Genomic DNA, 15,228 nt, shown 5'->3' with positions numbered 1-15,228 from the left:
TATTTGTTCTCTGTTTCACCAGCAATAACTATTTGTCTTTCGCACGTGTCGTTTTGAAATTATTACATTATTGACTGTTTACCGATGGCCTACTATCACGAGTATTATTTATTCAAAACAGGTGTGCTAAAGATATTGCGGACTATACACTACAACAATATTTACATCTTATTAAAGGAAGTATCTATTTCATATCTCCTACAAGTAAGTGATATTACATCATCACTCACAAACGACGATACCTTCTTTTCACACTAGATGTTTGTAAAGATTTACAAATAAAACACACTAGATTGAATAAATAAAGCCATTACAAGATGAAAAAAAATAAGAAAGATACAGTTTTCATACTTCGAGTTATAACTGAGATGTCCAAGAATTCCTATAAATTCGGAAGGGTTTGAAGCACAGTTCATCTTGCTGAGGATACACTCCTTGAAGAACCAAGAAACCACCACCATGAAGACCAGTTTCTGGATCCTGACTGCACTCCTCGCCTTGGCGTGGTAACGTATAGTTTCAGTGTTTTGATCTCGCTGATAGACAAGGCGGACCTCGTGCAATGAGGCAACATTCGTGCCCACACTTGAAAAGCTAGTACTCTGGGGGCCCAGCATTGTTAAATTATCTTCTTCGTCTTCTTGTTCTTTTTAAATAATTCACAATTCACAAAATACAATTTTCCAATGTGCGCTCGAAAAATACCTAATTTGCTTCATTTTTGAAGCGTGCAGAAAAATAAACGTCTTGATATCTATCGGAATTTCCTTGTTATCATATCTCATTAGGTTTGCATCTAATTAGAGGTGTTCAGGCTCAGTGGATAAGTCTCTGGAATTTGAACCCCAAGGCCCGGGGTCCTAATCCCATTGCGACACTCACACCCTTTGGCAAGGCATTAATCTAAAATTGGCCACCCTACACTCAGGTGTAGTAAATGGATACCTGGTAGGAAAACAATTCAATGAATGCTAAAGCGCCCGATAAGAGAAGCCGTGATATATTCAGTGTGATAGTATGCAGAACTCAGAATCATTGTATTAAGCGCTATATAAATGTTGCATATTGCTGTTATTAATCATATTTAACATATCTTGAAGAGAAGCCACTAATTAATAGTGTTTTCTTATAGGACTCGCTACCAAATCGTCATGATCGTGCGCGCGTGTGTATAAGCCTTGTCAACAGCTTAAACAAAACTAAACCAATTTTCTACAATAAACTTTAACATTTTTTTCTTCTAGGGCTGACATCGTAGTTGGTGCTGCTATCTCTGATGAGAACGACTACAACGAAATCGACGATGATGACCTTTGTGATGAGGGACCTCCCACCGATATCCTCAGACACTCAAATTTGAGATGTTCTTGCACCCAAATCTACCTCGTCACGGCTGACGTAAGTTTATTCATACAAATCCCATGCCCTGTTTAAAGCCTGTCTAAAGCTTTGGTAAATATTCAGTAATATTAATAAGACTTGAGTTTCATCATCTAGCATCTTCCGTCAGTGTAGCAGACACTGAATGTTTTTTTTTAGTCGTCAGAATTTAGATTTGACATTGTTTCATCTGTTTGAGTTTGGATTTGACATCTAGCGCTCCCCCTCTCCGTCTTTTTATTTTTTTCAATTAAAATAGCCCTTAATTTAGAGATTCAGTAATTGGATATTAGAAAGCTACTGGTAAAGATTATATCTTGAAACTTTCAGCCCACTTCATGCTTGCGAAAGGAGTTTTTATGTACTCAAATACTTCATTTTAATTTGGGCGCCCGATCGTATTAAATTTTGATGTAGAATCGGTATATTTATTCATTAAATCATATTTTCGGTTTATTAGTCCAGGCTAGAGGAAACATGACCTTACTATATACAATGTTGTTTGATTCATTTTCAATTTGAGGGTGATGATTCCAAATCTGAATGATGCCACTCGCGTAACTATGGTGACCTTGAACATTTACCACAAAGTGGCCAAAATCCAATGGCCGCCAAAGTATGCAAATTACCCATGGAAATCACAAAAATGAACCCACATGACGACAAAATGCCTGTCAATTGTGACTTAGGTGTGAAATAATGTCTGTAAAATATGATTTTTTTTTACAAAATAATTATGTCCTATAGATATTCAAAATAAGGTGGCTGCCATGGACCCCTGTATACTCCGTTATGTACAATATGAATGGGTAAAATTATTTTCACAACAGTGAGCACTAAAACTCACGTTATTGTTATCTGTGAGTGAAGTACTGTCTGAAAACATGATATCTAACGAAATGTATCATTACTTATGGCATGTATGTGATAAATGCTGTGTTTTTATAATATGGCTGCCATACGTCCCTAACTTCATTATGAACAATTTGAGTGTCGAAAAATAATTTTGACAATATGTGGATTTGCATGACTCCGAAATACCTTTAATTGTGATGTAAGAGTAAAATGTTTTGTGCGGCAACATGATTTCTAACGAGATATATCATTCCTTTTGCCATAAAGGTGATAAATGCTGTATTTCAGTGAAGTTATTTGAGGGTGTCACACTTACGGTTCAGTTCCGTTAAACAGAATTCCGTTTTGAAGACCTCAATATGGATTTTCAGCTCAATTGCAATGGTCAAGCATTTACCAACATCTTCATTTATTTTCCTTCTATATATGTTTTCGATAACTGAAAACATCGCCAAAACGCCCGAAATCATGATATTTCAGTTTGTGTGTATTGGATTCGTGTTATCTATTTCATCACAGGACACACCCGGTTACAACAGGCTGTTCAGGAAAATTGAAAAAATACCTGCATGCCGAGAGTGTACCAAAATAAGGCGAACGTTCAACGGAGTTCTCAAATTCGCTTCACTCGATACCTCAGAGGAGTGCGCTATAAAGGTACTAATAGTTTCTACTGCATTTTGTTATACCCATGATAATAAACAGAATCCATTTTGAAATCATTTCCCCAGCTCCCCTTTTTTTAAAACGCAGCAGCGGTCAGATTTATGTAGAGTGGTCTAGTGGTTCTGACACTCGCCTTTCAAACAGAGGGTCGTGGGTTCGAATCCTAACCATAGCGTGTTTTCCTTCAGCAGGAAATTTATCTGCACTGTGCTGCACTCGACCCAGGTGAGATGAATGGGTACCCGGCAGGATTAATTCCTTGCATGCACTGAGCGCCGGTGATGGTAGCTCGAGCTAAAGCCGGGGTAATAATAGCAGCGCTTTGTATCCTCAGGCAAAAGGCGCTTTATAAATACAGCTATTATTATTATTATTATTATTATAAAAGGAAACGGCATTTTCAAGCCCTCTTTCAACTTTATGATCGTTATGATGAATTGAACGTGGTATAGGCGTCAGAAAAGGAGAACGATATAACGCAGACCTAGAATCACAAAGTAGAAAAATCATTCAAAATTGATCGTGTTTTAACGTTTTGTAATAGGCTATGGCCTTAACCTACACCGGAATTTTCCTAAACAAATAGATTATAATGCAAATTAACCTGTTGAATAGTAATATCCGACATTCCCATATGATTTGTTCAGGGATATCATCCCGTTCCCGAAGACAATAGGTCAAAACGCAGTTCTGATAATATTAAACTGTAAATGGTGTTCCTTCAGAAAGTTGTTCTATAGCTACAATATGGGGTTTTCGCTCCATGACGTGCAGATGGTTCAAGTAACCAGCAAATGGAATGAAAATGCACGTCAATGAACACAAAGTAAAAACAAACCCTCCAGCTCGGAGGTTTTTTTTTTTTTTCAAAAATTGGTTACCCGAACAGAAGTTTCGACCCACGTTTCGGAGCCGAAGAACAGTTGCACATTTGTCGTTTGTCCAGAGTGGCGGACAAAGCAGCGGGTTTGATTTAACAATTTACGACGAACACTTCTCGGTTGTTCTTTGTCATGAAGGGTATTTGACGAACATTTTCGCTGTTCCCCTCCGTACGTCTTGGGGCGAAGAACTCCCCATTAGTTTTTTTCTTTTTCACCGACTGAATGGTCTGATATTTTTTACCCGCACTTACATATACAGCTGGCTAAGAAGGGGTACTTGGTGGAAGAGAATTCGATACAAGAAACCGGCGGTTCTCAGCCAAACCAACCCGTCAAGATGCAGAAACGAACCTACCCCGGTAATCCGTCCACCAACAGTTACTCCAGAAGTACGTATAAATGTCAACTCCGAAGGTTTATTTTGATGATAATATTAATGATGATGTTGATAGCTAAAAAAAAGGACAAATGAATAGTTTTACAAATTTTTAATTTTTATCATTATAGTTATCATAATTCATATTATCCTTATTACCACGATTGTCAGCTCTGAAAAAATAGAAGGTTTAAACAAATTTGATGATACTAAATGATGATGGTAGCTATAAAGTTGACAAATGAATAGTTCGACGCATCAAAATTGTTATTTTCATCCTTATTGTTATCACAATTGTCACGATTGTAATGATTACTATTGTCCTCACCATCATGATCTTCTGTTATAAAGGATTGAGAACAAATTGGTACCATCATGTTGGAAGTGTGTGTTTCTAAGTGTGTGTGTGTGTTTGTGCGTGTTTGTGTGTGAGCGGGAAGGAGAGTACTGGGCTACGGTTCTGGCGTAATGCACCGCTAAAACTGCAATTTCTTTCTCGGTGGCCTGTCTTCACCCCGTTCACCTTGAAACTAGTGCCAAACCAATTTTGTACAATGAAACATTTTATCGTTTTTTTTTTTTTTGGAGATCTTAGCACTTTTTTCTTTTATCCAATTTTTATTTTCAATTTTCTTTCTTTGATAGACAATGCCTCTGATGTGACCATATTCATCCTTGATACTGGAGTGATGCCTACTCATGATGAGTTCCAGTACATGGGCAATAGCAGGATTATATTTCATAACGATACCATAACACCAGAAGTGAGTGTATATTATTGCTTAATCTACCTGTGAAAGGCAAAATGATTAATTTTATTTGGATGGAGATCATTGTATGCACTTGATGATTGCCTAATTTCTTCACAGAAAGAGTGTTTCGTGCGCAGAACCTGGTTTAAATGAGCTGCGTTTGGTACTGTCTTGGATAATTTTTTTGTTACATAAGACCGGGCACGGTGACTCAGTGGTAGAGCGTCTGCCTCATGAACGGGAGGTTGCGCAGGTGATGTCTAATTGTACCATTACTTTTACCAATAGATATTTATTTAATATTTGATCCACGACATGATATTTCATTGATATTATAACTAAAAATGCTGTACAGTCCTATCATACACTTGATTCCTCATTTGTAGACACCAATTACGTTCGATATGAACGGCCATGGAACCCGCTGCGCCAGCGTGGCCGTTGGCTATCATATCGGAATAGCTCGAAACGCCACCATAAGGAGCATTCGGGTAGCCGATGCGACGGGCTCTGCCAATGCTGATGACGTCATTGCAGGTTTGTCACTCTTAAGACCACTCATAAAAGGGATCCAAACTGTGTGGGTTTGTTAACCCACTTTGAACCAAAACCCGAATATACAGCAAGCAAAACATCCCTCATAGGCCTATTTTGTGTCAATGATTCAGATAATATATTAAAAGATATCACATGTATATAAAAAATAAAAAAATAACATCTAGAATCACTAAAATTAACAAGGTGATGGAATTTACAAGAAGACAATTTCCAAATGCAATTGGAATACAGACCTACCTTATTTGCTTCATTTCTGTAGCGTGCAGAAACACACACACACATCTTGTTATCTATCGGAAATCTGGCCAGGGAACAGTGATCGGAAGATGCCAAATAATGCGGGAGCAAGGATGCAGCCTTGCTGTACGCTCTTATTTATTCAGGAGGCGAATGAAAAGTTGATCATTTTTCTGTATGATGTCTTGCATGATCATTGATGAAAATGTATGGTAGGCTAAAACCTCTGCAGCTTTTGTGGATATCTAATTTTAGAAGCAGGCAAAATTGAGACATCCTATTATCAAATCGCAAAGTCCGATTCTGATGAAATGTTCAATGTTTTGTTTGTCCACTACTCAGCATCTGTTCAAATAACATATTTCATCCCCCCTTTAAGATTAAGGATGCAGCAATATTAACCTCGGGCACCACTTTCACCATTCTGCGTATTTTTGACATCCTGTCTAGGTGTCAACAACGTACAGGAATGGTGGAACAGCAACAGTGATAAGAAATGTGTCGTGTCCTACTCCATGTCGTCCAATACGAATACTGCGACTATCAACTATGCGTTCGGGAACCTCACCCTGAATACAGACTGTGTGGTAGTCGTAGCTGCGGGAAACCAGGGTTCAAACATCCTTACTGCTGACGCATGCGATTACTCTCCTTCTACGGTACCTGAGGTAAGTGTACTAGTCTGGCCCAGACCCAGTTCGTCTATTTTCCGTTTAATCCTGGGTTACACACTGTGACCGAATCAGCTGCGAATCCATCCGAAAACATGTATTCAGGAATATTCTGGAGAATTATGTACTTCCTCCCCGAGTTCGAGAAAATTCGGGAGGGATTCGGCACACTGGGATTCGGCTCGTTTTGAAAATATTTAAAACCAGTCGAATACCCTCCAAAATGTTCCCGAATTTGGCCACGACAAATTTCATTCGGGCCACATTCGGGATGTATTCGGATGGAATTTGGTTGGATTCTGGGAGGCAGTCGGGGTATTCTGGGCAGTCAATTCTCCCCGAATCGTAGATGAATAGGTTCCGAATCCACCGAATTCATCCATCAGGTCATATCCGGACAGAATCGGTCCGAATTTATTCGGGAGAATTCGGTTTTGGCGTAGCCATGGCTTTAGTCTCATCCCAGCTCATCTACCCTCCTGGAAAGGACACAGTGTCCCATAGTGAATATCACAGTGTGTTCACAGTGCAGAACACAAAGTGACATCACCCTCACACTGTTAAATTTGAGCATTTTACGAGTGTGAATCTCATATTCACATGGTCGACCATGAGAACACGATGTGAACAGTCACACTGTCGAGGTGTCCACAGTGTGAAAATATATTCACACTGTTAAACCTGAGCATTTTACTATAGTGTGAACAATATTATTTTGACAGTCCACTATGTGAACGCACTGTGTTCTTCACAGCAGGGTAATTCCAATCCGCCATTTTATTTGATCTACCTGTCACAATTTCCCCCTTATCATGCTTATGTACCATTTTGTCTAATTAATTTCCAGTTAGGTAATACCCTTTTCGTCTGGCATGTCTGGTCTATGACCACTAGTCTTGGTCTATTATGATTTGATAAAATGGTATCAATCGGGCTTTCATCGACAAAGTGCAAAATAATCAGTATCCGAAGTAGAAAATTAGATCATCTGGGTTTTAGACGAAATAATGGCATGGATAAGTAGACTATATAAGCGGGTATTAAGGCCACCGCACACCTTACGACTGTTCGCGATCCGATTTTGGAACAAATCGCACTTTGCTCATTTTCTGAAAATGTGAATGGAACATATCATTTTATTTGAGGTTAAAATTAATTGAAAGAATACAAATATAACCATTTTGAAAGATTGCAAACCTTGATTTTGGAGTAAAGGCCAAATTAGTTTCAAATCGTAGCCAATCGTACGACTGATATGACGTCATTACGACTAGATATTAAATTTGCTTTTATTCTAAGAAGGATGATAGCATAGTCACAGATTTGAATGTAGGTATTCGATGATTTCGAACATTACACAGTAAGATATTCCAAGTTTCAATATTAGCATCAAATTCTTCAACACTTTATTCTGAAATCGGGTCGTAGACCAATCGTAAGGTGTGTGGTCGCCTTTAGACCAATGGTATAGTGCAGACGAAAGGACAAGTGCACCGTATCACTATAATAGTAGTAGACGAAATTGGTATTTGCTATTAGACTGTGAAGTATACCAATTGCCTTGCTTTGTAACTATTTTCTATTTTTCTTTTTTATTATTTGTTTTTGCTTCGATCTGGGACTTAAAGGACAAGTCCACCTCAACATAAAGTTAATTTTAATAAAAAGAGAAAAATCGAACAAGAATAACACTGAAAATTTCATCAAAATCGGATTTAAAATAAGAAAGTTATGACATTTTAAATTATGCTTATTTTTACGTACGGTTATATGCACATCCCAGTCGGTATGCAAATGAGGGAACTGATGACATCACTCACTCACTATTTCTTTTGTATTTCATTATATGAAATATTAGATATTCTAATTTTCTCCTCACTGTCACGTGAAGAGAGTTTTATTTTTCCCTGAACATATGGAATTACCATTGCTTTAACATTTTGTGGTTCAGTCAAGTCGGTCCTCTTGTCGAATTTTTAAAAATTGAAATATTGTATAATTCAATCAATAAAAAAATGAGGAATAAATTAATGAGGAACATCATCAACTATCTCATTTGCATGTCACTGAGTGGTGCATATAACTATTTTGTGAAAAATAGGCAAAACTTTAGAACGTCATAACATTCTTATTTTACACCCGATTTTGAAGAAACTTTCAGCGTTATGTATGTTGAATTTGTCTCTTTTGTTTCAAATCAACATATTTCTGGGGGTGAACTTGACCTTTAAGTGTTTTGTATGCCTTGACTGGGGATCGCACCACCGAAATCCCGTTGATGATGCGGGGTGCTCTTCCGGATGAGACCACTGGCTGGCGTTAAAATCCTAGGGAAATTTGGAATATGCACATATATCTTACCCAAAATTTTGTTGCTATTGACCTTAGGTAATAACAGTCGGAGGGTCCAAACAAATTAAGATAGACGGTGTTAAGATCGAGCGTCGTTTCGATATATCGAACTACGGTCCATGTGTCGACATATACGCCCCTGGGAAAGCAATCGATGTGGCTGCCCCACCCCCACTGAATATGCTTGGCTCCACCTCCTACTACGCAAGATCAAGCGGCACTTCATTTGCTACTCCTGCAGTGGCAGGTAAGAATGTTATACATGCTAATCATGATTCATATGTCTAAATAGTCATCACTTCAATGATTTGTTAATTTTCTATTATGATATTAATTAAAAACGAGAATGATTGAAATAAAGTTAGTAATTAATTCCTTTCCATTAGGTTGCAAGATGGGCAGATTTAAGATTTGTGTTAATTCATATTCAATTAGTTTGTTATAAAACTTTTTGCCATTTTATATTCATGGTTTTTAATTTGGTAAACATGGATACCTTTCATCATATGATGATGGAAACAGGGTAATATCAGGCCCAAAAAAATGAAGGAAAAAAAAAAGATTACCAATATTCGTGACTGTATTTTATCTTTACACCCGACTTCACAATAAGGGCGTGTGTATCTAAATGCATGCGAGCAAGAAAATAACGGGCAATATTAATAGAGGAAAGAATTGAGTCGTCAGAGCAAATTATCATGGTCCAATGATATCCAATGATATCTGATTATTTCGCTTTATGAAGCCGATTACGCGAACCTATCAAGCCTGAATAAAACGAGTAACGGCGGCGACAAAGAAAGTGATATTTTACATTCTATTCTACGAATTAAAGATGTATGGTTTGACTGATATAATGCATACTGGCGTTCTTCATAGGAAAAAAAAACCTATAATCAATATCACTGGAATCTGGTTAAAATGCCTTTGCAATCTAAATGCTCGTCCGACTCGGCAAATTTGCCAGAGCCGTTTAATAAAAATAAAGGAATAAAAAGAAGGAAGTGCGATTGAACTGTGAACAAAATAAATATGAAAAAAAAGTCGGTAGGAGGAGGGGAAGAAAATGAACGAAAGTTTTTTTTTTTTTTGCTTTTTCTTTCAATTCTTTTACATCTTCCTTTTTGCTCTCCCACTGTTGCCGATAAAATTTGCGAACCTTTGAGTGTGGACGAATATCATCCGCGCATCCCCACTCCGTCTAGATAGCGACCCCCGCCTAACACTACTGTCCAATATGATCCATGGTGAGACCGAGATAGAGCGTCGTTCGAGGATGTCATACACACCGTGACCGTGTTGAAAGCAGAAAAGTGAAGTTTCGGGGTTGGTGTTTCAAAACGCGGTTCGTACGACTTAATGAAGGACTGGTGACCCTTTCTTAGGAATCAAATGAAAACCTGCTGTATATAATTTACCACAAGAAAGGGCCGACGGCCATAATTCAAGGTCATTCTATTCCCTTTCACCTAGGTGCTGCGGCCATGATCCTCTCCACCACAACCCTCAATCCTACTGGTACTGAGACGATGACCAGTCTGGTTCTGGACATCCTTGAAAACACAAAGGGACTCCTCGACGGTCTACCCACCAGTGGCACGCTTCAATCTAATAATGTCCTGCTAAAAATTGATGACAATACCTACTACCAGTAAACCCGGCCAATGATTCGTAGTGGATGTTGCAAGAAAATTTTTTCAATCAATTACGAATTACAATTGTAAATTTATAAACGATCGATCAACTAACGATTAAAGAAATCGATGTAAACCTGTTGATACACAAAAAAAAAACAGACAATCGAAAAATTGCAAATTTTGAATATATTGCAAGACTTAAAATTGATTCGGGACCTAAAATCGACTTGCAAGCGATTGTAAGTTTCTTGCAACACTCCACAGGTGACAATTGTGATCATCAATAATAGCACCATTAGTATCAGGGGCGGATCCAGCTTTTTATAAAGGGGGGGTTGGGGTGGTATGCGAGGGAGCGTAGCGACCGAGTCCAAGCGAGCGGAGCGAGCGAGGGGGGAGGGTGTGGGAGGGGGGTGTCCCCCCTCCCACAGTAGGGAAAAATTTTTGAAAAATAAATACATAGAAATAGAATAAAATAAAATTACAAGTTAAAAAAAAAAGATAAGATTTAAAAAAATGGTCCCCGGATTTTTTTTTGGGGGGGTTGCAACCCCCCCAACCCCCCCTCTAGATCCGCTTCTGAGTATTTCTCAATACCATGATGGTTTATTTTGATGAGGGATCTAGCGTCAATCATTACTGAAGAAAAAAAACAAAAGAAAAATCTGAACTGATTTCAATGTAATAACGAATCTGTAAGGTAATGTTTAATGATATTAAGCAAGCTATTTCTTGCGGTATGTATTTAGAGAAAAATTTTGTTCATTTTCTTTGCTCTGTGTTTGCTAGAATCAATTCCACCGATTGGCCTGAGCCGCCCTGAATTACATTTCTGCTGATTCCGATTACCAGGTTTTTTTTTCACTCTAGCTTGAAACTGAATTGCTTTAAGTACGACACAATTTTTTCATTCAAATAAAGTTGAGGGAATGCTTATTATAATCATTATCACACGTAACACAATTATTGTAACTATCGCAATTTCTTAGGATAGGGTGTAGGAAGAGAGGCGCATTTTGTCTTGTAATCTTTCGATTTATAAATGCACTGTACATGTAGGCCTAAATGCACTACATTCATATTAATGGTCTGATCCCGTTTTAAACAACATACCGACTCACAAAAAATACCGGGTTAGCTTTTGTTCTTTAGCAGTTTAGATTTGGTGTATTTCTTGTATAAGTGCTGTGCGCGTCCTGAAATATACCAGTCGGGAAAACACCCTGCCTCGGGAGCATGATTGTCGAATGTCGTAGTCATGTTCACTGTTAGGTGTTTCAAAATTCTTGGACGCAGAATCTAGTTTCCTTCATTGCATTGAGAAAAGCAAAAAAACTATTTACGAATAATAAACTAATGATATATATTAGCAGACATTCGTTATGCTCTAAATGTTTTTAATTTCGAGTTTCTGGTAAATTTAGCCAGTGAAGGGGAAAATCATCAAGAGAGCGAAAGAAATAAAGAGAGGGAGAGAGAGAAGGAAAGAGGGGGAGGGGTGTATCTGCCGGGGGGGGGGGGTTGTGCGAAAGTGTGTTATAGAGGGAAGGGAGGGAAAGTAAAATTAGGGTTGCAGAAATAAAGAGCGGGGGCAATGGGGGGTGGGGGCTCGAGAGACATACGAGTATAAGGGTGAGTATGTGCTTACACTCGGAAAAGAAATAAAGGTGTGTGGGTGATTTTTTTTTTGAGTGGGTGTGCATGGTTGTGTATGGGAGGGTGTGTGTGCGGGTGTAGGGATGTGTATGGCGGTGAGTGTTATTGAACTTGATTAAGAAGATGGTTTGTTGAAAGGATGCCTGAGCGTGTGTATGTGCGTGCTTCTGGTAGGATGAGATGTGAGAGAGAAGGGAAGGCAGTTCAGGTAAGAGTTTCAAGAAAAGTGCGATAATAAACCTTTAGAATTCTTAAAGGTTATACAGAAATTGTAAGGAATGAAGAGAGGCAAAGAAGGGCACATCAACGAAAAGGTCATCTGTTTTTCATTGCTTAGCCCTGATCATCTGGAAACAGTGGTGTACGCAGGGGGGGGGGTTATAGGTGATCAAACCCCCTTAATTTTGTTTTATACCCAACCACCCCCATAAGAATTCAGACCCCCCTGAATAAATGTTGAATACATTTTTTTGGTTTTTGTCAACATTAAAAAAAATCAAGCCACTGTCTGGAACAGCCATTCAGAATCTTAACATGAAGAATGGTCAGGGTAAAATATTAAACTATAATTCTTCCAATTTTCTCACATTTTCTTCCTTTATTCTTTCTTTTTTTCTTTATTTCTTTCCTTTTTTTTCTTTCTTTCATTCTTTCTTTTCTTCTTTCTTCATCTATTTCTTCTTTTCTTTCTTTCCTCTTAATGCTTTTTTCTCCCTCTCTTCCTTTCCCCCTGTTCTTTTTGTCTCCCTCCTCTCACATTTTTTCCTCTTTTATTGACTTTCTTGTTCGTACTTTCTCTTTAATTTAATCATCTTTTCCTTAATGTTTTTGTCATGTGTTTTCTCTCCTAATTGCCACTGACAATAAAACCTTCATTCCGTGCATTCATACGACCGTCCAGTTTGATCTTCCCAAGGCCAATGCTTTCATTCTGATATACGGTGTAATAACTACATCAATTATCTTATAAAAGTGTATGAAATTCTTGAGGGAAAACCAAACTACATTGAAAATGATTGTAATGTATCTGTCGAAGCGTGGGTCGCAGATAATTCTTGGGAGTCGATTTATTCATGTTCTTGGTGTCAATAAAACATGACCTTCCTTTAATGGGGGAGTATTAACGACACAAGTGAAATATGCCACTTACATCGCTGCCAACAAAATTAATTGGAATCATTACATTAATGATACGTGCAGATAATATCCATGTACAATATTTCAATATTTTGTGATCATATAAGGATATAATCATGATGATGTTATGAAGATGACGACCAAAATGATGATGACAATGATGATGATGATGATTATGATGATGATGATGATAATGATAATAATATTACTGATAATAATTCGACTCCCTTTATTTATTACGTAACAAAAAAGTATAATATTAAAGAAAGATATACAATAACAAAAATGATATTAAAATTTCACCTACACACTTAGAACAGGTAGTTATGTCATTTTTTGCTTCAATTAATGTACGTTTTACTAGACTTTTTATTCCTATAAGGGAAAATACAATCATAATCAAAATTTGACTTAAATAGTTCCCCAGCATTCATCATTTATCTTTTATGAAATCTATAAAAGGAGAAAAGGAATAAATTTCCTCTATTGAGGCCTACATTAAAGTCAAACACACTCACACGTTCCACATAATTATATACCATAGTTTTACAGAAATTATAAAAATCATTTCGATACCTTACTGCATAATATTGATAACTGGGCATGGTGCCCCCCCCCCTTCATGAACGGAAGGTCGACGGTTCGATCTCCGGCCGAGTCTTACCAAAGACTTTAAAAATAGGACCTTCTGCCTTTTTGTCAGGCGCTCGACGTATAGAGTACCGAAGCGACGACGTCAGTTGCCATGGTGTCATGGCGGCCTGGTTCGAAACAAATGAACGAGGGGTGAAATCGTGTGTTCCTCATAGGAGAAAATGGCTGCTATCGGAATGATCGCTTGCAACCTATTTTTAAGACGAGCCAGAGTCATTTGCATAATACAAATGTGTACAGACGATCGTCAGGTGCGACTCTGTTTAGAACCAACCCGCCATGACACCATGGTAATTGACGTCACACTTCAGTACTCTCTATAAGAATGGAGAGAAGGGTAATAATAACATGTTATGGTATGCAAATTATCATTATTGTTATTATTATTATCATTCTAAGTGTCTTGCCTAGAACCCAATGTTCTGTTTACTCTCATGACAAGTTTTGGGGTCATGTAATAATAAACTGTTCTTGTATAGCGCATATCACAATTATGAATAATGTCTCTATGCGCTTCCAAAGGACTTGGATATTATTACCCCAGCTGTAGCTTGGCAGCCGTAATTACTAAGAATACAGCGCACACGCATTTCAAGGAATAAATTCCTGCCAGGTACCCATTCACCTCACCTGGGTTGAGTGCAGCACAGGTTGAGTGCAGCATGTACCTTCAGAGGCGTCGATCCTGGGGTGAGGAGGTCGGTTGGGGGGGGGGGGGCGATCGCACCACCAATGAACATATTGGGGGGGGGGGGAACATATCGATATGCCCCCCCCCCAATAATTCCGCATGTGCAAAAATAATATAAGATTGTAATGTTACACAGAAATCAGCAAGCGAGATTGAAATACACAACTCGTATTTTATTTAAAATCGTGCTCAAAATGTCCGCTTTTCAGATTGGAATATAAAAATTTTCAGCTCGCGCTTCACGCTCGCATCATTTCTGTAGCAAAACCCATACTTTTCATGATTAAATAGGTGAATAGAATGTCCCGTTTTCAGTTCAAAACCTCAAAAGAACTCCCGCTTTGATTTGCAATAATCTTTTGTTGGATATATATCCTGTTCTTTATCAGATCGAAATATCAAGATTTTAAGCTCGCGCTTCGCGCTCGCATCTATTGTTCTTTTAATCATTGGTACAAAAAATGCTTAGAATATCAAGCTTTCAGGTCAGAATATAAAGAAATTTCAGCTCGCTCTCGGCACTCGCATTATCTGTGTAGTGAGATATGTTTCCTCCTCATGAGTTACTACAAACACTCCCAAACAGGTACCTTTTTCCTGTTTTCAGGTCAGTATAGTATAAAATTTCAGCTCGCGCTTCGCGCTCGCATTAGTTTGTTGGTGAGATATGTGTCTCTTTCTCATGAGTCATATAAATATATATATAGGCCTATGTGTGTGTT

The 15,228-nt window shown here is 38.1% G+C and overlaps 1 protein-coding gene across 1 annotated transcript; it reads left to right on the top strand.

Moving 5' to 3' along the window:
* Positions 1 to 420: 420 nt before the first annotated feature.
* On the top strand, positions 421 to 10,514 carry LOC129259496 (extracellular serine proteinase-like). Its single transcript, XM_054897777.2, has 9 exons — positions 421 to 506; positions 1,245 to 1,398; positions 2,755 to 2,892; positions 4,045 to 4,174; positions 4,807 to 4,925; positions 5,300 to 5,450; positions 6,159 to 6,376; positions 8,768 to 8,978; positions 10,205 to 10,514. The coding sequence occupies exons 1-9, from the start codon at positions 460 to 462 to the stop codon at positions 10,384 to 10,386; spliced, it is 1,350 nt and encodes a 449-aa protein (XP_054753752.2). The 5' UTR covers positions 421 to 459; the 3' UTR covers positions 10,387 to 10,514.
* The last annotated feature ends 4,714 nt before the right edge of the window (positions 10,515 to 15,228 follow it).

The sequence above is a fragment of the Lytechinus pictus genome, chromosome 4 (genome assembly GCF_037042905.1).
Source record: "Lytechinus pictus isolate F3 Inbred chromosome 4, Lp3.0, whole genome shotgun sequence".
NCBI classification, from domain to species: domain Eukaryota; kingdom Metazoa; phylum Echinodermata; class Echinoidea; order Temnopleuroida; family Toxopneustidae; genus Lytechinus; species Lytechinus pictus.
The sequence above is the reverse complement of the archived record's forward strand: the minus strand, read 5'-3'. Positions and strand labels throughout refer to the sequence as shown.

Excerpts from the sequence above, each read along its gene's own strand:
- LOC129259496 (XM_054897777.2), top strand. The coding sequence starts at position 460 with ATGAAGACCAGTTTCTGGATCCTGACTGCACTCCTCGCCTTGGCGTG. Across the intron at positions 2,893-4,044 it reads CAGAGGAGTGCGCTATAAAG|CTGGCTAAGAAGGGGTACTT; the intron begins GTACTAATAGTT and ends TTACATATACAG. Across the intron at positions 4,175-4,806 it reads CACCAACAGTTACTCCAGAA|ACAATGCCTCTGATGTGACC; the intron begins GTACGTATAAAT and ends TTTCTTTGATAG.